Source organism: Serpula lacrymans (assembly GCF_000218685.1).
Source record: "Serpula lacrymans var. lacrymans S7.9 unplaced genomic scaffold SERLAscaffold_15, whole genome shotgun sequence".
NCBI classification, from domain to species: Eukaryota; Fungi; Basidiomycota; class Agaricomycetes; order Boletales; family Serpulaceae; genus Serpula; species Serpula lacrymans.
This window is the reverse complement of record NW_006763304.1, coordinates 489,915-514,984: the sequence shown is the minus strand read 5'-3', so window position 1 is coordinate 514,984 and position 25,070 is coordinate 489,915. Positions and strand designations below refer to the sequence as shown.

At 47.6% G+C, this 25,070-nt stretch overlaps 11 protein-coding genes across 11 annotated transcripts; 7 read left to right on the top strand and 4 right to left on the bottom strand.

Moving 5' to 3' along the window:
• Positions 1-135: 135 nt before the first annotated feature.
• Positions 136-568, top strand: SERLADRAFT_442720 (uncharacterized protein; the record flags this gene model as incomplete). The annotated part of the gene is made up of 3 exons (XM_007323277.1): positions 136-267; positions 325-462; positions 524-568. The coding sequence occupies 3 exons, from the start codon at positions 136-138 to the stop codon at positions 566-568; spliced, it is 315 nt and encodes a 104-aa protein (XP_007323339.1).
• A 436-nt stretch (positions 569-1,004) lies between these two features.
• Positions 1,005-1,836, bottom strand: SERLADRAFT_478379 (uncharacterized protein; the record flags this gene model as incomplete). Its single annotated transcript, XM_007323276.1, is given in 2 exon segments — positions 1,005-1,436; positions 1,454-1,836. The coding sequence occupies 1 exon segment, from the start codon at positions 1,834-1,836 to the stop codon at positions 1,519-1,521; it is 318 nt and encodes a 105-aa protein (XP_007323338.1).
• A 311-nt stretch (positions 1,837-2,147) lies between these two features.
• On the top strand, positions 2,148-2,339 carry SERLADRAFT_373963 (uncharacterized protein; the record flags this gene model as incomplete). Its single annotated transcript, XM_007323275.1, has 1 exon — positions 2,148-2,339. The coding sequence occupies one exon, from the start codon at positions 2,148-2,150 to the stop codon at positions 2,337-2,339; it is 192 nt and encodes a 63-aa protein (XP_007323337.1).
• SERLADRAFT_401213 (uncharacterized protein) lies at positions 2,339-2,822 on the top strand (the record flags this gene model as incomplete). The annotated part of the gene is made up of 3 exons (XM_007323274.1): positions 2,339-2,538; positions 2,595-2,689; positions 2,749-2,822. Coding segments are annotated over 3 exons (317 nt in total), but the record flags the coding sequence as incomplete, so codon positions are not given.
• Positions 2,823-3,226: 404 nt separating this feature from the next.
• On the bottom strand, positions 3,227-5,617 carry SERLADRAFT_478374 (uncharacterized protein; the record flags this gene model as incomplete). Its single annotated transcript, XM_007323273.1, has 4 exons — positions 3,227-3,289; positions 3,336-3,975; positions 4,030-5,426; positions 5,482-5,617. The coding sequence occupies 2 exons, from the start codon at positions 5,489-5,491 to the stop codon at positions 4,054-4,056; spliced, it is 1,383 nt and encodes a 460-aa protein (XP_007323335.1).
• Positions 5,618-5,817: 200 nt separating this feature from the next.
• On the top strand, positions 5,818-6,680 carry SERLADRAFT_478368 (uncharacterized protein; the record flags this gene model as incomplete). The annotated part of the gene is made up of 3 exons (XM_007323272.1): positions 5,818-6,078; positions 6,141-6,269; positions 6,322-6,680. 3 exons carry the CDS (start codon positions 5,911-5,913, stop codon positions 6,532-6,534), a joined length of 510 nt encoding a protein of 169 aa, XP_007323334.1.
• Positions 6,681-6,850: 170 nt separating this feature from the next.
• Positions 6,851-8,635, top strand: SERLADRAFT_478367 (glycoside hydrolase family 12 protein; the record flags this gene model as incomplete). The annotated part of the gene is made up of 8 exons (XM_007323271.1): positions 6,851-7,269; positions 7,327-7,411; positions 7,465-7,488; positions 7,545-7,888; positions 7,954-8,165; positions 8,221-8,323; positions 8,404-8,498; positions 8,555-8,635. The coding sequence occupies 5 exons, from the start codon at positions 7,559-7,561 to the stop codon at positions 8,580-8,582; spliced, it is 768 nt and encodes a 255-aa protein (XP_007323333.1).
• Positions 8,636-8,963: 328 nt separating this feature from the next.
• SERLADRAFT_442714 (uncharacterized protein) lies at positions 8,964-11,190 on the bottom strand (the record flags this gene model as incomplete). Its single annotated transcript, XM_007323270.1, has 8 exons — positions 8,964-8,979; positions 9,033-9,387; positions 9,450-9,513; positions 9,563-9,666; positions 9,726-10,137; positions 10,196-10,380; positions 10,432-10,501; positions 10,564-11,190. 8 exons carry the CDS (start codon positions 11,188-11,190, stop codon positions 8,964-8,966), a joined length of 1,833 nt encoding a protein of 610 aa, XP_007323332.1.
• Positions 11,191-12,105: 915 nt separating this feature from the next.
• On the bottom strand, positions 12,106-15,875 carry NDE1 (mitochondrial external NADH dehydrogenase, NDE1; the record flags this gene model as incomplete). Its single annotated transcript, XM_007323269.1, has 19 exons — positions 12,106-12,148; positions 12,199-13,187; positions 13,248-13,369; positions 13,429-13,480; positions 13,529-13,805; positions 13,867-13,951; positions 14,009-14,257; positions 14,322-14,346; positions 14,399-14,436; positions 14,490-14,551; positions 14,614-14,635; positions 14,686-14,839; positions 14,898-14,920; positions 14,973-15,043; positions 15,096-15,186; positions 15,241-15,392; positions 15,454-15,541; positions 15,597-15,730; positions 15,786-15,875. The coding sequence occupies 18 exons, from the start codon at positions 15,805-15,807 to the stop codon at positions 13,169-13,171; spliced, it is 1,686 nt and encodes a 561-aa protein (XP_007323331.1).
• Positions 15,876-16,358: 483 nt separating this feature from the next.
• On the top strand, positions 16,359-21,613 carry SERLADRAFT_363753 (uncharacterized protein; the record flags this gene model as incomplete). Its single annotated transcript, XM_007323268.1, has 6 exons — positions 16,359-16,759; positions 16,818-17,025; positions 17,081-17,863; positions 17,920-18,901; positions 18,958-19,178; positions 19,232-21,613. 6 exons carry the CDS (start codon positions 16,374-16,376, stop codon positions 21,503-21,505), a joined length of 4,854 nt encoding a protein of 1,617 aa, XP_007323330.1.
• A 1,032-nt stretch (positions 21,614-22,645) lies between these two features.
• Positions 22,646-25,047, top strand: SERLADRAFT_401193 (uncharacterized protein; the record flags this gene model as incomplete). Its single annotated transcript, XM_007323267.1, has 11 exons — positions 22,646-22,671; positions 23,110-23,180; positions 23,348-23,427; positions 23,506-23,524; positions 23,607-23,687; positions 23,884-23,980; positions 24,120-24,200; positions 24,293-24,344; positions 24,470-24,664; positions 24,737-24,823; positions 24,967-25,047. 11 exons carry the CDS (start codon positions 22,646-22,648, stop codon positions 25,045-25,047), a joined length of 870 nt encoding a protein of 289 aa, XP_007323329.1.
• Between the last annotated feature and the right edge of the window lie 23 nt (positions 25,048-25,070).

Here is a 25,070-nt window from a genome sequence, read left to right as displayed (position 1 = left end):
TGATGTCATTCAATCGAGTCTGACGCCTGCGCCGCAGTGGAACCCAGCATCATATAAGAATCAGCAAGATACACTGTTCTTACTGATAATTCTACCATCCCAATCACCGTTCACAATATATAACCTATAAACACTATGTCCAAAATTATTAACAAAGTAAAGGAGAAAACGTCTGGAGTTCGTCCCTCAGCAGGGAACGCGGACAACAATGACCAACAGCACCGCGACTCTGAGGAGCAGCGGTTCGGTATCCTGCCACACCCTGCAGTACGCTTTCTGTACTTTATCGTTCGATGATCAGAGATTGAGAACCATATATCACAGAAATCCAACAATCCTGCTGAGCTGGAGAATCCTCAGGCAGGTGCAGGCCTGAACGACAACTTAGGGATTCAAGCGCATCATGCTCATGGCCCGCATATTCCAAGTCGTGACGTAGCAAACAATCTTGAGCAGCCCGCGGTAAGTCCCGCGCACTGATCTGTGTGTAAGATCGGTGGTGTTGATAGGTTTTGTCCATCAGAGCCGTGAGGAGTTAAGGAAGAGGGGGGAAGAACTGAACAAGTAGGAACAAGATTGAATCAGTCCAGTGAGTATCAAATCTATTCACGAAGTTAAATATACTCAACATCAGAAACAGATGACAGCACCAGTCAGCTGTCAGTAGTGGGAACCTTATAATGTATCACAAGACTGACAGCCCTTAGGTTAGGCACAATGCATGGGGTATACATCACCGGCGCATCACCCATTGGGAGGGGCGCTATTGTAGCATCAATTTTATTGGCAATAACATTGCGGAGTACAAGTGCCAAGTAGGACAAAGATTGTATAAGAATCGGTTCAAGCGTGAACGAACCCACGTTCTTGCACTTACCACGTAACTCGGAAATATCGACCACAATAAGTTGTTGTTTAAATGACTAGAATCATGGATATGATCAGAGATTATACCTCTGGAGCACGTCCCTCGAAAGGAAGTGTAAGTAACAACGCAGAATGGCGCCGTGAAACGGAAGAACGGTACAATAGTATGCAGTCGGACCCTGCGGTGCGTATTGCTATCCCACATACGAACATGGTAATGATGAAGATACCCTACAGAAAAGAATCAAGCCAAGAAATAATCCTGTGAATCCAGAGAATGCACAGGCTACTGAGGACGTTACCGATAGAGCAGAGGGGGTTACCGATAGTGCGGAGGACGCTACCGATAGTGCAGAGGACGTTACCGATAGTGCAGAGATAGCCCCACAACCCACATCCCCCACAGCCGAGACAGAGTGATTATTATCAGAGTGGTCAATGGTATGTTTTTTTGCATCCACTGGGTATAACGACGTCGGTAAAACTGAAGGTTCCTCCTATTAGAGTTGCGAAAAGCTAAGAAAGAGGGAAGATGAACGAAAACAACAAGGAAACAATAGTCCAGTATCATGCCTTCTAAGAAGATAAAATAATACTGCTTACTGTCATATTACAACGCGCGCCCACGTCTTTCGGCTGAAACCTTTCAGGTCATCTTCGGTACCACTTTAGCTTCAGGCTCAGCCTAATTCTGGAGTATTGATATTGATATTTAGTTGGGGGGGAGGCTTTGGAGGAGGTCGTATTTTGTGCGCCTGATACCCAGTTCTTTATCCTATGGGTCATCCAATATGAACACGGAAGTTTTGGCATGGGAATCTGCATCGATGCATGTGCCTCATGAAGACGCAAAGTACAACACTTCCCATTCATTCTATGGACTAATCCTTTCATCCGGTAAGACCATTGATAGATGCCAAGCTTATTGAGATCGAATTGGTAGTAATGGACCTGAATCGGACCTGACATGTTGACAATTGAGACCTGAAGTTGCAGGTTTGGAACTAGCGGTTCTCGAAAAGTAAACAGTGCTCACGTGACCTGTTTAGGACAATGCGGACGAAAAGACAACTTGGAACGGGAACGTTACCTGTGATGGCGAGCTGTTGCTTCCAGAGCGCATTTCCGTGGACCTAACAACCTACAATGTAAGCCTGTATATGCTGTTGTAACTTCCTGGAAGGGTCACTGATTCCATAGAAAGATTCAGCACATCCGTTATCGTATCCATTGACAGTTTCCAACCCATTGTAGCTATAAGTACAAAAGGATCGCAAAACATGTTTGGTTTGGCCATTTTATCAGTTTATATCTTCCTCCTCCCTTTTCCCCTTTCTGCGACTGTGTCGACACCCCCAGTTGCTTGCAATTGGCCTTTCTTTTCACCCAGCCCCGAGCAAACCACTTGTGATTACGTTCATTTCGCCTCACGTCTCATCGACTTCTGGTTTGTCGATTTCACCACCGATTAAAAAACATCATCTACATCTACCTGGTCTGGAAACCATCCCATTTGCCTTATCATGTTGTTCGCCAAGTGCATCCTATTTATGAGCCTGAGCCTTATTGGCACTGTCACCGCCATTCCATTAAATGTACTTCATTTGAAGAGGAATGTGAATCCAGCTCTAGTTCCGCCTTTTGGTTGGCAGTCTGGGATTGATCCTGACGGTGAGATTATATTGAGGTATTAGTCTTGTTTTTCTAAACGCGATCTTGATATCCAGGTACTGGGAATTGCGCAGGAGCGGTCAATGGTACCAATGGCCAACCTATCCAAATTCCTTGCCAATGCCCTCCCAATTCTACCTTTTTCCTCGCAGTAAGTCTTCGCATTCACATCGGAGCTGCTAAAATATCCATAGTCTAACTGGTTTGCAGTCACTCAACAAAAATGTAGCTGCTGGCTTTGTTGTCAACAATCCGACCGTCAAGCTCACCTTCCCAACCGATAACAGCACGGCTTCCCAGAATGCACGCCTCAACGCCGCCGCCGTGACCTTGCAGAACCTCGAAGGTCCGGGTGTTGGTTGTCCCATTGCGGCGACGACATTTTTTGCGCAACAGAAAGCTATCGATGCGGAGACGCCCTCGTCCGTACTGCCTCAAGAGACCTCCACCGTCCCCTCCACTCCAACGGCAGTGCTTAATCCTGTTCCAACGAACGTGAATGCCAATAACGGCACCTCCGGCGCTGGTCAACCTACGGATGCACAAATTACTGCTCTTGCTCCACCCCTCGGGTGGCCATCGGGTATTAATCCTGACGGTAAGTTTCAATTATACTAACTAACAGCCTATATCTGATTTCTTTTTTTTTTCGCAATAAAGGGACCGGTAACTGCGATGGTGCAGTCAACGACACCAGTGGAAAACCCATCCTGATTCCGTGTCAATGTCCACCTGATCAGACGAACTATATCTCGGTATGCCTAGCACTAAAATGTCAATGTTTTACTAATCATTCTCTAGAACTTGACAGCAAACATTCGTGCCGGTTACGCTGTGCTAAATCCTACTGTCCACTTGACTTTCCCTACGGATAATAGCACGGCGTCACAAAGTGCACGGCTTACCGCTGCATCCATAACACTCCAGAACTTGAATGGACCAGGAAAAGGTTGCCCAATTGTTGCAACGACATTTGCTGCACAACAACAGGCAGTTAACGCAGAGACCTCCGGTTAAATCTGAACTATTTCAGCGTGAATTATTAGTGTTATGAACTTTGGTCAATTGGTTTTTAATCCAACGCACGACTGACACTTTTTGAAAGTCGCACCCCAAGTTTCACGTCTCTGCTTGTCCCGAGCGCCTTGATGGCCTACTTTCGGTAGATAGGTCGTATTTGAGCTGTGATTTTGCTCCTAATTTGAGTGATACGAGTTTAAACTGGTTCTGTCACTGGGTGCAGCACTACTTAATTTTTTTGTGTTCACGCTTGACCATGAGTCTAAGGTTATTGAATTAACCTTGTTGTGCCGAATGCAGATCGTGCACACATTCGCATACATCATCCTAACCAACTACATCTTCCTACTTACTAGATTCGTTCCACAAATCATATTGCTGGCCAACCTTCAAGCTACCATGTCAGAGTTATCCGTTCTATTGATGCATTATCGTAAGCGCATCTCCACCTCGCCCTTGTCATTGACTCACCTTTTCTACTCGATCAGACGGCCCTCAGCCATCCTCGACATACCTCCCATACTTTGTAAATTCCTTGTCCGCTCTCAACCTATCCATATCTTCATCCCTCAAGCAAATCCCAACCGCAATCTGGCCGTCCGGCCGTTTAGGCATGAAATATAGTAAACTCTCGCAGGGGTCAAATTGCGGTCTCCGCACAGCCTCAGGTTTACCCAACCCAAGGTTGAAATCGAGATTATAACAATCTATCTTCGCCCACGAACTGAGCATGATTCCTGATGATTGGTCAACCGTCGCTGTAAAAGAGACAGCGTTTTTGTCCGGTGTGCGGTCGACGAAGGTTACGAGGGCACGGGTGTCGTACGCTAGGCTCGATGTTTTGGGGTCTACAGCCGCACGAAGATATGATGCGACACCACCCAACGGCTCCTCAACCAGCTTCTGAAGCGTGTACGTGTGATACGTCATATTCTGCATAAGACCCGGGTACGTCTCCGAGATACCCAAATACCGTCGTACATCGACAGCGCGGGATAATGTTGACTCCACTGAGGCATTTAAGCGGGGGAGGCGGGCACGGGTAATTGATTGCCAGATAAGGGCGGTGAGAGCGTCGTCGGTGGATATGTAGCCTGAAGTGATGGTTTTTGAAACGATCGATTTTAGAGCGGTGAGCGAGGTAGGGTCGAAGATGAAGTAGGACCAGGTGCACTTTGGAGGGGGAGGTGTTGGTTCTGGGTCGTTGGAATTGGGTTTCATAATCTGGTGCGCGAGCTCGGGGCCCTGTTTGTAGGAATCATCGAGTAAGGGGACAAGATTGCGGCGGTCAACGTTGCCAGATGATAATTCTTCGCTTGTGAATTGTTCATTGCGACAAGCTTTTGAGAAGAGATCCATGACCTGGCCTTGGCCAATCATGTCCATTATGTTGTGCTGGGCGAGGATGGTGAGCAGGAGGCCGCCAGTGATAAAATTGGCTTGGAGGAGGAAGACAGGTTTTATGTCGGAGCTTTCTGATAGCGTTTTGCGAGGTGCAATGACGTTTTCGTCCAGCATGCTGAAGGGGAAGTCGGCTCGTTTGAGGGCATCCATCGTTGGTATAGAGGGGTCATTTCTGAGGTCTCTGATGACTAGACGAGGAATTTTTTCCAATGGTTTGATCTTGAAGATGCCTGAAGCCCCTCCTGAAGATTCGTTGACGAGCTGGCCCGCTATCCATGGAAAGCTCGCGGACAGCCGCTCGAGACCATTCGTCAAGGTGGCGATGATTGCTGAATGCGAAGAAGCATCGGGCACTGTAAAGCATAAGCATATCTGCGTATACACATCGATTAATGTATGTTGTCCTAGAACATCCAGATGGTAATCGTTTGATCCATTAGCTGGTTCATGCATGTTGGGTAGTTCTTTGATTTTATTAGCTGGAAAGTAGCAAATATTTATAGCAACCACGACGGTTACCAAGAGTCATTGCGAGTCATTGCAGGTCCCTCTCGGGCCCGCGTTCGATGCAATATACTTCCTTGATAAGCCTTAATCCGAGTGAAGAAGTGGGGTAGAGTACGCGTTAAAGACAGTTGACCACGATGACTTGGTCAGAGACAAACACCAAGTTGGCAAACCCTCCAAGTTGTACGACCGTGGGTTCTATTGCTGTAACGGGAGCAAATTGCTGAATCCTAATACGGAACGACGGATGACATCATACACTCGTCATGCAGTCATTCACTCACAGCCCCTCTGCGTCATTCACTATGCTCGTTTGGATGCCAGCCCAGAGTCATAAGCTTAGAGCTTGGCCTAAAGCTAGCCTCTTTATAAGTGCAAGGAATAGTACCACCATTGTGATATACCCACCTATAATATAACACTCGATCTCACAATTGAATTATGTCGACTTCGCATTCTGACGTTCATCCTTCCGCCATTGGCTCAAATGTTCAGCCCACGACCGCACCAAATGAAACAGGTGCAGCACCAAACCAAGCGTATGAAGGGTACCCAGAGCAGCGACATGCAGGGGCTTTAGGCATTGGGCCCAACTACGGTGATCAAGTCGTGAGTGGTTTAGATATTACTCGCAAAATAAATATGACATTTTGACTGACGTGATTGGGTAGCGCGTTGGTGAAAAAATAACTGGATTGAAAGAAGAGGCAAAAGGAAAGCTCACGAACAACTCCGACCTTGTTGAGCGTGGTCGTAAACGCAGAACTGGTGAATTAAAGAGCCAGGAGAAGGAAGCAAAGGTTTTATTCTAGTCCTACTAGAATCAGTGTTTTTTTGCTGATACGATCTAAGGATGAGGATCCATTCACTACACCAGAAGAAAAGGAAGAACAACGTCAAGCTACGCAGGGGAGTACGGAATCCGGAGGTCACAGTAGCAGCTTGAAAGAGAAAGGTGAAAAGGAGCAGGCAGCGACGATTTCTCCAGAAGGAACTGAACAGGCCCAACATCAGCGGGAGGGAGGAAATACTGAAAACATGAAATATATGTCAGGAAAGTCTTAAGCAAAGCGTGTATTTGAGCAACCCAAGTTTGTTGTATCATGATATTTTACATCACTTAACTCTTATTATGATATATCTTGTTTCTGATCGTGATAACACAAAGTGAATCAGAGCATTCCACGCAATATCTAGTATTTGTTACAATCGACCCCGGACTGGACTGTCAGCTGAGTGCACACTAGCCTGAGTATGTGTCCCGTTCTCGTTCTCCGACGCGTCGCAACAAGAAATGACATGGCCTTGACTTTGCACGCGACGCATTCCCCCGACGGGCCGGGCGGTACGCCTATGCCAGCGCAGATCTTTCGAGTTCACAGGTTGCAACTTCGAGACAACATTTCATCTCATAATTGTCTGAATTCGATAACGAGAGCATCTCCGTGGATTCTCATGAACATAAAGGCAGCCGTTTGCATGTTAAATATGTCAAGGTACGCCCAGCCCAAACTTCTCGTGCGTTTAAGTTGGTTTGATTCAAACGAATACCGAGTTCTGGTACATTGAAAGGTTCCGACTAAGAAGTATCCATGCAGCACATGCTCCCCAAGATCATTTGATAGCCCTGCTCATTCAGTGATCCTCTAAGATTCAAGTTTCAATTGTTCTTTCAACCAGACTTGGGAGAGCATGGTTGGTATCAACAGTAGTTATTGATGCTATCTCTTGTGCTGTAGCAGTGTCCTATTTTTCACCAGTACTCAAGATGCGTAGCTGGTCTAAAAATGATATTCACGGGCTCGTATTTTTTCAGAGACGACCGCGGCCCGTGCTTACTTTCGCAAGAACTTCCAGGAACTACCTTGGCTACCGGAAAACCATTGGAACAATTTTGGATTTGACGTAGTAATTACATTTCTCCGTGATCTCTCGTTCACAGGTATGTTGTTTGTTGAGGTGCGACTCTCATGTGTTAAGCCAAGCTTCTACAAGGAGGATATTCGTTTCGTATATAAGGTGCCCTGTCTCTTTAACGTCTCAGCCCTGACTGAAGTCGAGAGCTCACCATCCAGACTTTACATCAACTATGTTGTCCCTCTCAGCGCTAGTCTTGCTTCTTCCCCTTGTTTCCTCTGCTTTAGTCCTGAACGAACGCCGGACCACTGTCGATACCTCTGTCATTTGCGGACAATATGACAGCGTTACCGCGGGGCAATACTCTCTGAACACAGATCTTTGGGGCGAGTCCGATGCTACATCGGGCTCTCAATGTTCACAGCTCGTGTCTCTGAGCGGTACTACGGTTGCGTGGACGACGAACTGGACGTGGACGGGCGGTTCGAGCGTAAAGAGCTTTTCTGACATTCAGCTTGATGACGGCATCAACCAACAGCTTAGCGCGATTTCGAGCATGCCTGTATATTGTTTCCTTTAAAGTCATGGGTATTGAATGTTCTGAATGGTCGTTATTTTGGGCCGTAGACTACCTGGGACTGGTCTCAGGCCAGCACTGGAACAGTCGTAGGAGACGTTGCATACGACTTGTTCACGTCGGATACTTCTGGCGGTTCTAACGTCAACGAGATCATGATTTGGCTTGCAAACTACAATTCTGGTCCTATTTCAGCTGATTATAACTCCAGTGGTGATGCTGTACCTGTCGCAACCGGTATTGCACTCGGCGGATATACCTGGTGCGTGCTTTGCCTAGGTTGAGCGGTTGGTTTCAACTGTGACCTTCTTCGTTAGGGACTTGTATTCCGGATCCAATGGCGCCAACAATGTTTTCTCGTACCTCCCGAGTAGCGGCACCATCCAGAGTTTCAGCACGGACATTTATCCATTCTTAACTGTGCGAAACTATTGTCTTTTCTTTCTTACTCTTGAAGTGAGATCCTCATAAAAACCGTCCTTTTGTGTCGTCCAATCTAGTACCTGGTTGACAATGAAGGAGTCAGCACCTCGCAATATCTCACAACTGCTCAAGCCGGAACAGAGGCGACTACTGGAACTGCCACTTTGACCACGTAAGTCTATCCTCTTTCCCATGTCTGAGATAAAATGGCTAAAGTGTCTTTTATAGATCTGCTTATAGCTTGTCTATTAACTAAAAGACGTCCTTGAGCCAGCTGTTTCTGCGCGTTCGACATTGTATATTAGTCTTGGTAGTGGACAGTATTAAACTTAGGTGCAATCATGTTTTTTTGTAATGTCTCTAGATTCCTCGTAAGAAGATGCTTGAGAGTCCTGGAGCCGTCAAGTCGGCCAAAGCAATATCTCAGGAATCTTCTCAGCCGATGGACACTGAGCTATGTCCGGAGAAGGTCAGATTTATTTCAGAAAACAGCGTTATGCGGCTGCAATGATATGAATTGCTAGCCTTTCTCGAGTCTCCTAAGTGAAGACATGGTCCTCAATACGCTGCTTAAAAGCCAGCTCATATCATGAGACCCAGTAAAATATATTGTACACGTAATCTTACAAACTGACATTTACCACCCAAAAACTCTGTAGTAGTCTTTCAGCTCGCTGCAAATTGACAAGGAAGAATGATTACTTACTCTTCATGTAATTCAATGCCTCCAACGGCCCATCTCCTGCCAGCGTCAACCTGTGCAATAATACCCGAGACTTCATCACCGAGCCCGACTGGCCCACACACTGCCACGACAACGCCCGTGATATCCATAGAGGCTTTTACACCAGATCCGTAAGACACTGCTTGCGAGATCACAGCGTCCAGCACCTTTGCAGTCTTGGGGCGACCTGCGCTGAGAGATAAGCCAGGTGGAAGGAACTCTTTGTTTAGTTCAGGAGAAGCAGAAGCGCGCGTGTAATGTACTGAAATTCTCAGAGGAGCATATACACTTTGCTGGATTAGGGCCGTGAGTTGCGGAATTAGTGGTGTCAACGAAGCTATGGTACGGGTGTGAATACGGTGATATCATCGGTTTGTTTTCAGTATGATGAGTGCTTACATGGGTCCTGGACGCTCCATATCACTTCGATAATCTTGACTCTACTCGCGCCTTCAGCATCTCTCTGGGAGACAATTAGAATGGGAAGTGGCAATATTGCATTTAAATAGTACCTGGAGCAAGTCTTGTAAAGCAGCGAGAGCAAAGGTTATACCACTTCCACCAACGACAAAAATGGCAGCTGAGTAGCTTGCAAATACGGAATGTCCAGGTCCGCCTGACCGAGTCCATATTGGTTTTGAAACGAACAAGCTAACTGAAGAAAATGATACGTACCATAAGGGCCCTCTATCATAACCTTAACATTACGACCTGAACCAAACCCGCGTTCGCCATATCCAGCTATCTTTGCCATCTCATACAACTTGCTCGTCCAACCGCCCGTCTTCTTGCAGAACAACACAAGACCCTCCTGCGTTTTGCTCACACCTGCAATGGTGAAGGGATGCGTTTCGGCCCAACCCCACCAGCCCATGCCTGAGGAGATGATGCGCAATCGGACGTGTTGACCCGCACGCCATCCTGCGTTCAATTCTGGGATTTCCACGCGAGTTGTGACCATGTCAGGAATAGGCCGGATTCTTGCATTACATAGACGTGTCTTCAGAAGCCTAAGGAGGTGGTCGAAGCCGTAAGCACCAGCGGCAGTTAATATATAGGGTAGCATAGTAGGTTGATGGTAGTAGACCTTTGAATGATGGCCATGAATATTGGTTATTGTTTACGGGTTTTGGGGAACAACTTACTGCAGGAAGAAAGACCACAAATCCCAAGGCATGAGAGGCGAAAAATATGTTGTATGCTTTCTGACGCCAGAATGACGTTGAAAAAAAGTACAGAATATCGAGGCAAATGAGGGCCGCAAGACCCCACGAATTGCTAGGATAACTTATCCACTTCTTGAAAGTTCCTTGATAAGACCACTGATAGACTGGAATAATTGTCATAAAATATTCAGCCAGAGTAAATGCAAGGAACTCACAATAGCCCACCGCGTGTATATTTGATGCAAGCAACAACATTTTCCCCGAAAAACGATGGATATAATTCAACTGGGGCATTTAGCGACTTCAGCTTAGATCCCCGTTCAAAGATAGACCATGGATGACTTTACCTTCTCATATCCCACACCAATAAACATGCCCAATAAATTATTCTTGGTTGCCAAAATATACACGACAGGAATCTGGGACATGGCCACAAATCCACTTCTATAAGGATCATCAAAGGGGTTAGAGTCGAGGAATGTAGCATAAATGAGGACTGAGAAGTATATCGTCAATATCAGCACTTGGCCGAGGGATAGCCCAGCTTCAATTCTATATCGTAACAGGGAAGCGACAGGGGGGACAATAGAAGACCACGCCCGGACATGAGGAGGAAGTGACCAGCCTGCTGGCTTCGCTTGCGGATGTCGGACCAGATGACTGTGCGAGAAGTAGGTATGTGATTCCTCAGTGGTCATGTCCGCGGGCCCTTCACTACTACCCTGTTGCTCGTTCAACGATTGTACAGTACGCATCGCAGGTCTTCGAGGCCTCCTTTGCTCTAAATTCACAGATCTAAGAATGTGGCCTTGCCGCCATTCTGCAGCACGGGAAAAACGAGCGATAGCTCTTGGAAATGATGCGAGAGCGAATACTCCAGCAGCTGCGAGTATAAAGATGTCGACATGGAAGACCAACTTAAAAGGATCGATAGATGAGGAAGTTCCTGGGGCGTCGTAAGTCTCCTGCGACATTGGACCAGTAGAACGGTAATCTGAAAACAGAGATAGAGTCAAAGGAGAGGACGAGAGGCGTAGAGCCCGATAGTTTATGAAGCAAAGCAAAAACGGATGAAGGTCAAGACAGAAAACGAGGGATAGACCTTGGTGGTAGAAAAGGTTCAAGCAGACCTTATGGCAGCTGAACTAAAGCAGCAATACCACCGTGCCCCAGCCATGAATAGATGTGATCGAAGTCCGGAAAAACGTGTTTTTGCTATCGAAACAAATAGACCTGAGCAGGGATAAGGAGGCTCTGACGGCCTCTCGTGTCTGGCTAACATGCCTAAAACGCGTGTATAGATCAAAGTCAGATTAGCTACATTTGGTATTCGCACGGTCCTGATATGGAAACAAATGGAAGCGCAAGCGCCGGAGGACAATGGATCCAAGCCACCAGGTTGTTGTACCTGTTCAACGATTCCCGTTATTGCTATCCAGTAAACGAGGCAGACCACAAGTCATAACAGACCTCAACTTTGACCTTGATTATTTTTATGAAACCAACGTTGTAGGGACACGCACTCAAATCATTGGATAGTACTTGAATAAACTTCGCAGACGGCACACCAAAAGCGAGCGTTCTGCTGCCGAGGATAACAATTAAATAGGAGACATGCGTGACACTCTTCATGCTATGAATGGACACTGAAGAACAGAAGCCATAACTTCTGTCAGCGACGGGACTGGATAGCAAGATATGATCAAGTGCACCTGACTATCCCCTGTGACATCCAACTAAAGTCGATAAAAAACTTAATACGGAGCAAAGAAGTCCGCAGCATAAAGCTGATGGGAACATAATCCTGGCGGAACTTGATAAGGGTCCACATGCAAAGCGAAATGAAGCATTAGCTGGTCCGGGATTGCTGTACGTAGCACCTGTAAATACCACAGCGAATAAGGCCCGGACTATATGCTGGGCAAGACGGAGCTAGGTAATTCAAGTTAAATGGGCTCTCTTATAGTAAAAGGTTAACTCACCATTACATTAGTACTTCCCTCTCTACCTACGCTACTAAAACAAGAATCTGATGTTGTTGCAATTCCTGGACTGGTTTGGATATACTAGCACTGCGCACAAACCAGTGGTCTATCTCCGTAGGAAACGAATTATTTGCCTATCAAAATCCATTCGCAGGCACCGAAATTTCTCGGAGATTACTGCGCCCCTGGCGTCAACTCGATATAACCTCCCCTGACCTTAATCGTTTCAGCACGAAAAGGACTATGGTGGAATGTAGAGCTCGGCAGCACTCTTTACCACTCCTTATAACTGTCTCGAAAGCTAGATAAAGCCACACAGTGCTCCACCTGCGTAATTATGAGGTAGAAGACGTTGGATCCATGAACGCAGAACAATTACATGGCGACAACCCCGACGGTAGAAAGAGATTACGCACGAAGTTAACACAAAGCTCGAGGATATCCATGGTTGTTCAAGGCTTCATTAAACCTGAAGATTTCAAGCTCAATGATCCTTGACGCACCATGTTCGAGGATATATAATATAGAAGTTTTTGTGATAAAACCAATATTGGCGAGCTGTGATGTGTTGTATGGCAACTTGAAAGACTTCCATTCAAGTTGGTCTTCCGGTTGAATTTCAGAGTCCTTCGGCTTGAAACTCAGCGGCGGAGACGTTGGTTTTGGACGTGAATGTCATACATGTACCAGTGAAGTGTCAACCGTCACTACAGTAAAATCACAGTAACCTAGTGGGTTCTATTCCAAAGGGGGAAAAAATGGGGGGCGCAAACTCGGGATACTAAGAAACCACTGCATAGTAGAATGCAAGGCTTCACAGCCTTAATCAAGCTCGAGTATAATTACTGCGTATAGAAAAAACTACTAATACCAATAGAAATGTCTATGAGCATGTCCGCTCTCTAAGTGCGGCTCTAGCGTCTATGTCTATGTCGCATAAAGTTTATCGATAATAAAGGCACGCCTTTCAATCGCGGCTCACGTCACTAACGAAAAGCTGCGCATGAGTACGAGGAAGTGAAGTGATCCAACAGGTGTTGACTGACCGTCCAAAGAGCTTGACTCTTAACCAGTCGGACGCAACGAGGGTGCGGTTACGCAAGGAAAATAGGGTACTGAGGTACGCGCTTCGCCAGAAAAGGTACGTCGCCACGCCTCCACTGGCCCACTGAAGCAAGTTTTCAGAAATCAGTGCATAAGGCCACGTACAATGAGCAAAACACCCACCTCATGTCCAAAAATGGGCAAGTCTGCAACGGCCTTTTCTGATCCAATGTAACTACAGTAAACACATTAGCGAGAGATATTGTGGTAACTATGAACTCACGCTAAAGAGCCTTGATGGGAGTAGTGGAAAGGCTTCAGTTTAATCTTGTCGATTTGTTTCCTGATACGGTCGGCTTCAGCCTGCTTTTCAGGCTCCGTCGTCCCTTCCAACTTGACGAGCTGCGCTTCGAGGTTATCTTTCTTGGCTACCAATGCAAAAATGCGAGCGAGGTATGCGCCTTGCTGAGATGCAACTTGGGCAGTGGGAGCATACGAAGAAGCTGTGCAGTCTCCAACGGCAAATATACTGCCATTTGACCCCTTCATCATTAGATGATCTGGAAAATGCAAACCGAAATTGGGCAGGGTGGATGCAGCACCAATTCGAAAAATACACACCATCAACGGTAATTCCACGCTTGTTAGTCTGCTCCTCTGGCAATTTCGCCATCAGGTCCCGCGTCACCTGTCGCCCTGTGTTTCCCTTGGTAACTAGACGTCAACTTTCCGGACAAATTAGAGGACGGAAGAAAAGTCTCACCGCAGCCCAGACAACCATGCCGCATGGTACTTCTGCGATGCTCTTGTCGGGCATCTGCAAGACCACACTTTTATCTTTGACCTCCTTCACCATGGTTTTGGTGAGAATATCGATCTTCGATTCCTTGAACGTGGATTCAGTATAGTCGATTAATTTCTTACTGAACATAGGCAACACGGAAGGAAGAGCTTCGACCAGCGTGATTCGGATTCTGCTGGCAAGCTCGGGGTACCAACTCTTGAGGTCATCCTAAATAGAAAAGGAATAAGACACAATGAAACTAAGGTTTTTAAGTTTTAAATTGGCTACCAACCTCTAAGAAATCGTGTAACTCTCCACTGTATAGATGAATGAGTATATTCTGCAAACGGTGGCGCAACAAAAGCGAACCTGAGTTCCACTCCTGTAGGGCCACCACCAACAACCACCTGTGATGGACATTAGGCCTTAGCAATAAAACACTCCGAGTGCAATCTCTCACCATATGGAGAAGACGATCGATCTCTTGATCACTTTGACCAGGGAACGCAGCAGACTCAACACCTAAAGTGTAATCATTCATTATTCATGTTCACAATGGTGTCATATGCTGACAACCGACTTACAGTCCATGAACTGCCTTTGCATCTGGAGACAATAATCAACCGTGCTGCTTAAGTCCGGTAGCAACGACTTACCCGCTCAGCGTCATGCAACTCCTTCATGAAACAAGCATGCTTCTTGACTCCAGGGATTCCGAAAGTCTGAGTTTCAGCACCGACGGCATATACGAGGTAATCATAAGGAATTGTAGTCGACGATACTTTGCCTTGGATCTCCGAGTCGTCTGAGGAAGGAGAGATCAAATAAATGTGATAGTTACTGTAAATGTGGGAGGTACGTACCAGAGAAGGTCACTGTTTTGTTAATGGGCTATGAACAATGTCAGCGTGATGGATTAGTGGGTGTGTCATAATGGACAGACATCAACAACTTTGGCCTCGGCTTCGATTACGGAAACCTGACGATTCTTGAAGCGCGTGATATATCTCGTGGCTACACAGTTCATTGTTACTAGACGTGGAATGCTTCCTAAGAAGATGCTCACGTTGTAGGATAGATCGTGCATTCAACGTGCCAACGGCCACACTAGGAAGTAATGGCGTAAAGAGGAAGAAATTCTTTGGGCTGACAACAATCTGGACGAAGGGTGTTAATCTATCTATAGACTAGCTTATCGATGACATCCTTACAGTGTTGTAATGAGTGGTGTCCAGTCCCTTGAGGAGACTGGTAGCAGCCCAGCCACTTCCTAAAATAACTAGAGTTTTCTTCTCGGGATCGAATGGAAGCTGCGTTCCAGGATGACGGTCCTTTTGGGTGACATAGTAAAATGTTCCCGTGGCTGAATAGAGTCATTCACATGTTAAAGCTTAACACGTGGGTACCGTTGGCATTGTACTTACCTGCAATGATTGTGACAAGAGTTACACGCCCTAAAGTTTGGAGAAAGCCTTTCCACTTTGGATGTTTGGGAGGCGAAGGCGGAGGACTCTTCAAGATAACAAATTTCAAAAGAGCAAGGAGACTCAGTCAGGCACTTTCTTACTGGTGCACCCGATGTTGCAGGCTCAGAAGTTGTCGCCAATGCCCGCGAAATCACTCGAAGAGAGAGCTGTTTTTGGACGTGAGAGGGTAGAAGTCTAGAATGCACCGTAGACCTGGACATAAAGCGGGAACATGCTGGGAAAGAATGACCTGAACATCCGGCCGCATACAAGGTTAGAACTTCCCTTACCTTGGCTGCGAACTACCTGCATCGTTGTCCGAAGAAATAGGGCAAGGGAGCGAAAGGAAAAGTAAAGGTGGAGTACTGTACTGACGTTCTGAAATTTCCTATCCGTCCATGGCCCGCGGTTTTATTACAATTCGGGAAGAAGCCGGACAATGACGGAGAGAATGATAATGACTCGGCTTAGACGCTCCGGGAAATCTTCCGGATACTCGACATCTAACCATTTGGTCCGTATTCCGATTTTTTCCGCATGCCTTGGATGGGTCCCATACGGCGATACTCGTTGGCAACAACAGTGCCAACCGCCCATACGCCAGGCCTGCATCTTATCGCATCCATCGATAAAGCTTTGTTCTTCCGTTGCTCACGGCTTTTGTCCTTTCAAGTTTGAACAGGTTCAGCTAAGCCCAGCTGGCATGTTGCCATGATGCCTTCGGCCACCATTCGGTTTCGGCGCCGTCAAATGCATCGCAGTGTCCCACGCTGGTAATCCGAATAATCAAGAGATCTTATTCTGATCAGCAGCAGTGCGCAGAGAGTACTTATATACCATCATCGGTCCAAGCGAGGCCATCTCTAAAATCCACCACAATGGCCGAGACAGACATTCTGAAGGTCTCAATTCTGGGCAAAGAGTCCATTCATTGCGGGTTCCATCTTATCCCTTATATCGTCAATACCGTGATCACTACCCTTCCATCCTCAGCCTACGTCCTGGTTACTGACACACATGTCGCAAACTTTCACTTGACTGCATTCGAAGCTGAATTCAACGCCGCCTTCGAAAAATTGCCAAACGCAGGCAGACCCAGGTTCCTGAGTCGTGTCATTGCTCCAGGCGAAACTACAAAGAGTCGCGAGGGCAAGGCCGATGTGGAAGATTTTCTGCTCTTGAACAAATGCACTAGAGATTCGGTTGTTATTGCTCTCGGCGGAGGTGTGATTGGTGACCTGGTCGGATTCGTTGCTGCGACCTTGTGAGTTTGTTAGTTATGGCTCGTCTTCCATGCAAATGACTTAACAAAAACGCGACAGTATGCGTGGTGTGCGCTTCGTTCAGATTCCGACCACCCTTTTGGCTATGGTTGACTCTGGAGTCGGTGGGAAAACTGCGATCGACACCCCCCATGGCAAAAACCTCATAGGTGCCTTTTGGCAGCCTGAATATATATTCATCGACGCAGCGTTCCTCGAAACTCTGCCTGCTCGGGAGTTTTCGAACGGAATGGCTGAAGTTGTCAAGGTACGATACTTTGTCCCTAGTAGTCCAACTGTGATTAAATTCGAGGTCGTCAAAGACTGCGGCGATATGGAACGAGAAGGAGTTCGCAGATCTGGAGTCTCGTTCTGCCGAAATTTTCGCAGCTATCCAAACGCCTTCTACAAACAATTCTGGCCGGACCCAGGCAAGCCGTTCGGCTGCTCAGCAATTACTTCTTTCCGTCATCGTAGGCTCGATCTCTGTCAAGGCTCACATCGTCACTATCGACGAGCGCGAGACTGGCCTCCGCAACCTCGTGAATTTTGGACACACTATCGGGCATGCCATCGAAGCTGTTCTGACACCTACCATCCTTCACGGAGAATGTGTCAGCGTTGGTATGATCCTTGAGGCTGAGCTCTCGAGGCAAATGGGGATTCTAGGTCAAGTTGGTGTAGGACGGCTGAATCGATGCCTAAAGGCGTACAATTTGCCGACATCCCTTTCTGACCCTCGTATTGCGAGTCTCCCGGCGGCCAAGCAGCTGACTGTGGAAAAGCTATTGGACATTATGAAGGTCGACAAGAAGAACAGTGGGCTTCAGAAAAAGATCGTCATCCTATCCCGCATCGGAGCAACGTACGAACCAAAGGCTACAGGTGTTCCCGACAGTCTGATTGCGAAAACATTGTCTGAAGCCGCAAAAGTTATTCCGGGTATTCCTACAAAGAACCCCATCCGTATGGCTACTCCAGGATCGAAGAGTATCTCTAACCGTGCATTGGTTCTTGCCGCCCTTGGCACAGGAACATGCAGACTCAAGAATCTATTGCACTCTGATGACACCCAGGTTATGATGACGGCTTTATTGGAGCTTAAAGTATGTTCTTTTTTTGCCTGGACTAAGCATATGTATTTATGTTCCACCTGATATAGGGCGCCAATTTCTCGTGGGAAGACGGTGGCGAGACGCTCGTAGTTGAAGGCGGTGAAGGATCGCTTCAGGTACCTCCCAAAGGCAAGGAGATCTACCTTGGTAATGCAGGTACTGCTGCCCGCTTCTTGACAACGGTTTGCACCCTTGTGCAGCCTTCTCAGTCGGACGCGAAGACAACAGTCATTACTGGTAATGCCCGCATGAAGCAGCGTCCTATTGGCCCCCTCGTAGATGCCCTGCGAGTCAACGGCAGTCAAATCGAGTATTTGGAATCTCAAGGGTGCCTTCCGCTGTCCGTCTTGCCAGATGGCCTCAAGGGCGCCAGAATCCAGTTGGCAGCTAGCGTCTCCAGTCAATATGTCTCTTCAATTCTTCTATGCGCCCCATATGCGCATGAGTCAGTGACTCTTGAACTTACTGGCGGTCAAGTCATCTCTCAACCCTATATCGACATGACGATTGCCATGATGAAAACTTTTGGTATTACTGTTGAGCGAGAAGCAGACCCCGTTACTGGGAAGCTGTTGGATGTATACCGCATTCCCAAGGGTGTATATAAGAATCCGGCCGAGTACAACATCGAGTCCGATGCGAGCAGTGCGACGTACCCTTTGGCTATCGCTGCCATCACTGGCACATCATGCACCATATCCAATATTGGATCTGCTTCTTTGCAAGGTGACGCTAGGTTTGCAAAGGAAGTGCTCGAGCCCATGGGGTGTACAGTTGTTCAGACGGAAACAGAGACGACTGTTCAAGGTCCACCTATTGGCCAACTAAAGGCTATTGGCTTGATTGACATGGAGCCTATGACTGACGCGTTCTTGACCGCCTCTGTTTTGGCAGCAGTTGCCATTGGCCAGCCTTTGGAAGGGAGAGAGTTGAAGGATGCTGATTCACCTACTGTCACGCGAATTATTGGTATATCTAACCAAAGGGTCAAGGAATGTAATCGCATCCGCGCAATGATAGATCAACTAGGTAAGACAGCATTCTTGACCAGTACTCTCAAACTTACATGGTCCGATTTCTTTTAGCCAAGTTCGGTGTGAAGACTAACGAACTCGAAGATGGTCTCGAAGTATATGGAAAGCCGGTAGGAGAGCTGAAAAAAGGAGCCAGCATCCACTGTTATGATGATCATCGCGTCGCGATGGCATTCAGTGTCTTGGGAACAGTGGTCAAAGACACGATCATAGAAGAAAAACGATGCGTTGAGAAGACATGGCCCAACTGGTGGGACGACCTGGAGAACAAGGTATGTCAATAGGTTACCTATGTGTTACTACCACTAAAGACTGCTGCGGTTAGATCGGCCTCAAAGTCGAAGGTGTTGAGTTGGATAGCGCTGATACGGTTGCATCTGCCAGCGGGACTACTTCGCAGGATGGCTCTGCTTCCGTTGTCATTATCGGTATGCGCGGATCCGGTAAATCGCATGTCGGCGAACTGGCTGCATCTGCGCTGGCCTGGCCTTTCGTCGATGCAGATACCTACTTTGCGGAAAAGCACAAAATCGGCGTGCGTGAGTTTGTGCATCAGCATGGATGGGAATCTTTCCGTGCAGCAGAGACGGGCATCCTCAAGGAGCTGCTTACCACCAGTGCTGCAAAACATGTGATCAGCCTTGGTGGTGGGATTGTCGAGACACCTGCGGCACGCGATCTCCTGAAAAATTTTGCTAAGAAAGGACCTGTTGTCCATATTGTTCGCGAAATCGATGAAGTCGTAAGGTACCTCGGCGAGGAAACGGCTCGCCCCGCATATGGTGAACCTGTCACGGATGTATTCCGCCGACGCGAGCCATGGTTCGCTGAATGCTGCAACTACGAGTTTATCAATTACACCGGAGTTCTCACCTCTGAGCAAAACGCGTCAGTAGCAGGAAACGCTACAGTGGACGAGGTCTCCCGCTTTTTCAAGCACGTCACCGGGCAGCAGGCCAATCTTGCTCCCAACTTGGCGCCAGGGAAGCGCTCTTATTTCCTGTCTCTGACCTATCCCGACATCACTCCTGCTCTTCGTCACATGAAGGACCTCACTGTCGGTGTGGATGCCCTTGAGGTGCGCGTTGACCTCCTGAGGTCCCCTAAAGACTTCGATGCGTTTGGCCCCTATATCCCTCCTGTGGCCTACGTCACAGAACAGCTAGCTGCGCTTCGCCGTACTACCTCCCTTCCTATCGTTTTCACTGTGAGGACCGTCTCGCAGGGAGGATCATTCCCGGACAAAGCAGAGAAAGAAGCGTTCCACTTACTCAACCTCGCCGTACGCATTGGGGCAGAATACATCGATGCCGAGATTTCGTGGCCAGAGAAACTCATCAAGGATCTCGTCTCCCACAAAGGTTCATCCCAGATCATTGCCTCCTGGCACGACTGGACTGGCAAGATGAGATGGAATGAGGCCAGTGTTAAGGCAAAGTACGACATTGCGGCTAGATTTGGTGATATTGTCAAGATAGTGGGCAAAGCAAATTCGGTACAGGACAACTTCGCACTATACGACTTCGTGTCTCGAGTTAGCAGTGCATCTAATGCGAAACCTATTATTGCCATCAACATGGGTGTCGAAGGTCAAATGTCCAGAATTCTCAACTCGACTTTCAGTCCTGTCTCCCACCCACTACTCCCCACTAAAGCTGCCCCAGGACAACTCTCATACGCGCAAATCCAACAAGCGCTCCATCTCCTTGGTCAACTTCCAGCTCAGCGGTACTTCATTTTCGGGAATCCCATAGCACACTCTATGTCACCAACCTTGCATAACACAGGCTTCGAAGTGCTTGGCCTCCCTCATACGTACCAGCTTCTCGAGACTACTGATGTGGGCGAGGGAATCAAGGCTGCACTCGCCTCTCCAGATTTTGGGGGGGCCTCCGTCACGATCCCTTTCAAGCTTGATGTGATCCCTCTCCTTGATCAACTTTCTCCTGCTGCAGAGGCTATTGGGGCCGTGAACACCATCGTACCCCGGCTTGCAGATGCCAGTGGGACAAACCGCATTCTCTACGGCGACAACACTGACTGGCTCGGGATCGTGGAGTCCGTCCGTTCACGTGCTCCAGCACTAGGTGCTCCCCAAGCAGCCCTCGTCATAGGTGCCGGAGGTACAGCTCGTGCTGCCATCTTTGCTTTGAAGGCACTGGGGGCACAACACATTTACCTTTACAATCGCACTGCAGGCAAGGCACAGATTCTGGTTGATGCGTTCCCCGATGCGCATGTCGAGCTCGTGGAGAGGCTCGGAATATGGCCTGGCGAAGGGCTTGTGCCGAGCGTTGTCGTGTCGACCGTGCCTGCGAGTGCGACGACGACTGAAGAGGGCAGTGCGGACGCTGTATTCCTCCCTGTTTCGATCTTCGATGCGAAGCTAGAGGGCGTTGTGGTCGATATGGCGTACAAGCCTGCCGAGACGCCTCTGCTTGCGTTGGCGAAACGTGTTGCACCAAACTGGGCTACAGTGAGGGGTGTGGAAGTGCTTTTGGAGCAGGGATATGTGCAATTTGAGACGTGGACGGGAAGGAGGTGTCCGAAACATGTGGTTGCAGAGAGGGTGTTGGAGAAGTACAACGCTAGTGCTTGATCTAAGATATGCAGAGGCAAAGGGGTGAAATATGTACATTTGGTACTGTCTATATACGGTTTTTGGTTTGTTACTTTGGTGAATGAAATCGTGCGTTCTGGTGACGAATCTGGTTACAGCTTTTCAATAGTCTGCTTCGTGAGCTTGTGCAAATTGACGATTTATCGCAGCAGGTTCGACATTTAGATTCCTGCCTTGCTGCTTGTCAATGCTTTGCCACAGACACGGCCCTGTGATATTCTATCCTTCAAGCATTGGTATGTCATAGCAGCAGATGGGTTTGTTTTGCCTCACGACTTGAGCTGACACTGATTTTGCTGAATTATCGCGACAACGCTGTAACACGTGTATCCCGCCCCTCCAGTGCGAAAATATCGACTTGAGATGTTCATGACCTTTCTTGCAATTCGAGAGTGCATCACGTTTCGAGCATATCTTTGGTTGCATTATGAAAACTTTGACGCTGTCTCTTTGATGACTTTCCTCAGTACCCCCAAGTCTGTTTCATCTGCCATTGCGACTGAAATGGTGCTACATCGTGATAGCATGATGATCACTTTCCTCGCTTTCCTGTACTCCATCATTCATCATCCGTGTCGAGGCCATTGTAAGCACAGATTATTTCCGAGTCAGGTGAGATTCCAAAGCGGCGAACCTGTATACTCAAGACTGTTGAGCGTTCACAGAACATTGTCCCAATGCATTAATGGCGTCCCGTGGACGAAGTCTGGGAATTGATGGTTCCGGAAGTAAAGCATGGAAAATGTCGGAGATGGCTGACGGGCTGCGTCGTTATAGGCTTTTGAGAGCCGTCGAATGCGTTCCCAGCGTTTCTGTGAATCTTTGAGCGCACGTTTGTATGTGAGAGCCTGTGTGCTTGAAAAGCCTTGAATGGGCGTAAGGGCCGGGGGCAGAGATGTGTCCCGTTTTCGGTAAGCCTGAGAGTGCCGGCGCTGGGTTAGATTCACATATTGCTTTGGACACTGGATGATCTCGCGGGAACTCGGTCGTGTCCTACAAAACCGAATACGATTAAGAACATTCACGTTCTCGTATCATTCTCAGTTCTTCGGGTCGTCGACATCAAAGTTTACAGCATCACCAAGTCGTATACTAACCGTACAAAAGTCGACACTCACTATGCCTCTGCCATCTGTGGACATTCCGTGAGTCCGTTTCATCATACTCAGCGACGGACAACAGTTGGGCTATAGAAGTGATCTCTGCTGGTGGGGATGGATGGGATCGTACACAGCGAGAACAAATTTAGTGTGGTGGAGCCCCCGGGCCTGTTCATTTCATATCCTTCTAGCTCCATCTCAATACGCCCCTTTCAAAGTGCCATCTCCTTTCTGACTTATTTCAGCCATCATCGAATCCGATGCTAACACATTTTTGCTTATCCTGTGTCCTATAAATCACACTGGCTGTCTGTTTTTCAAATAACTGCCCTTGCCCCGGATTACACTTCACCGCAACGACCGCACTAACTTGCACACTCGACCCATCTCTTAATAATACTCTCCAATCGCCCTGTCATCGACCGAACAACCGACGCACTATCTTCACATATATCCTGCGATGCTCCAATTCATTCAAAGCAGTACAACGCCTCTTGCTCGTCCAGTTAGCATGGCGTCCGCAACCCCAATCTCTCCAAGTATCCCTCCGCTAGGTATGTCCCCTATTGATCGCTCCTTGCATTCGCTCAACTGTAAATCTGCCAATTGGACTGCGATTACGATTACACCCCATCCCATATGTCTACCTTCTACCGCTGCTGTCGCACTCTACCTGCGTGCTGATCGATCTGCATAAACTAAATTACAACGCCTACATTAGCGACCCTTAGTGCAATCGAACAGTCAAAGCGTCTCGCAGCATACACCGCTGTAGATAAGCACATACTGCCAGAACACAAGGTGCGCACTCTGCCCCTGTTTATTCTCTCCGTAAATGCAACGTATTAGCATACATGTTGATGCTTATATATTAAACAGGTCATCGGCATAGGATCAGGTAAGCCTTATCCAGCGGCCCATGTGCATCCTTTCTGCTCTGTACCCTTACTAACTCCCAATGCTCACTTCGTATGCAAAAGGCTCAACTGTACCATATGTCGTCGAACGCATCGTCTCACAGGGCGCAGAGCTGAACAAAGATCGTGTATTTATACCTACAGGTGTGTCATCGTTTTACAGACTCTGTCTTCCTGTGATGTGCAGAAGTGGTTGTTTGATCGCTTGACGTCTATCGAGCGAAGCAAATTTCACATCACACGACTGTCTTTATTACCTTTGTTTCTTTTCTCTGTTGGACAGCTTTCTCACACTTCCTCTATACGTATTATTCATCTGACCTCTGAAAATTATTTCTAGGCTTCCAGTCGAAAGAACTTATCGTCCTCTCCGCACTTAACCTTGGTGACGTCGATCAATACCCAACTATCGATGTCACAATCGATGGAGCCGATGAGTAGGTCTTTTCATTTTATTTGGCGTGCAATTTTCTGTCAGGCGTCCAGTGGTGACTGGAACACGCGCGACTGTTCCATGCGTTATTTAACACTATCCTTTTATCTATGACCCTCTGATATTCACACTATTTACCACAGAGTGGATCACGAGCTCAACTGCATTAAAGGTGGAGGAGCGTGTCACCTGAGAGAGAAAGTACTTGCAGAAGCCGCTAAGACGTACGTTCTTCCCATTTTTTCTGTTTTCGAAACTCCAAGATTTGGGATTTTTACTTTGTTTATCTCTATGCTGATATGTTGTTACCAAACAGTTTCATTTTAGTAGCAGACTACCGCAAGAATGTCAAGTACCTTGGTACGAACGTACGTTATTATTTGTTCGTGTTCACCTGCATAGTACTGATATGTGGCTCCCACTTTCACAAATCCATTATTCGCCATGCCTCTTTGCAACTCTTGCACTACCGTGGCACCGCATGAACTCTCAGTTCACTCCTGGTGTGCCAATCGAAGTTGTCCCCTTCGCCTACGCCAAAGTGCTCCAAAACATGCACCACATCCTCGGCTCTCCGCGTGCCACGCTTCGGATGGCGGTAGCAAAGGCGGGCCCTGTCGTCAGCGATAATGGAAACTTCATCATCGATGCGCCGTTCGACAACGGACAGATGAAGGAACCACTTGGGGTACGTCTTTGTACTATCTAGATAACCTCTTTTGTGTCGGGGCGCTCATGGTGTTATTTGACGGATGAGTAGATAATGGCGAGGATCAAGATGCTCACAGGAGTCGTTGAGGTAGGATTGTTCTGTCATATGGCGCAAGCGGCGTACTTCGGGAACCAGGTACGCGACTTGATTACTTCAATTTTACACGGCGTTTTTTTCTTGCTTTTCTTCCTGCCTCATGATGTTGGGACATCATGCATCATCAGTGGTTTTCGAAATGCTTGCCAGGCGCCGTAGAGTCTAACTAAACTGTATTGCAGGACGGGAGCGTCACGGTGAAAAGGAAGGTGGAAAAGGGGAAAATAGAGGAGGCGGTGATAGCTGCTGGTGGGCAGTTTTAATTCTTCTCAACGTCGACGTCGGA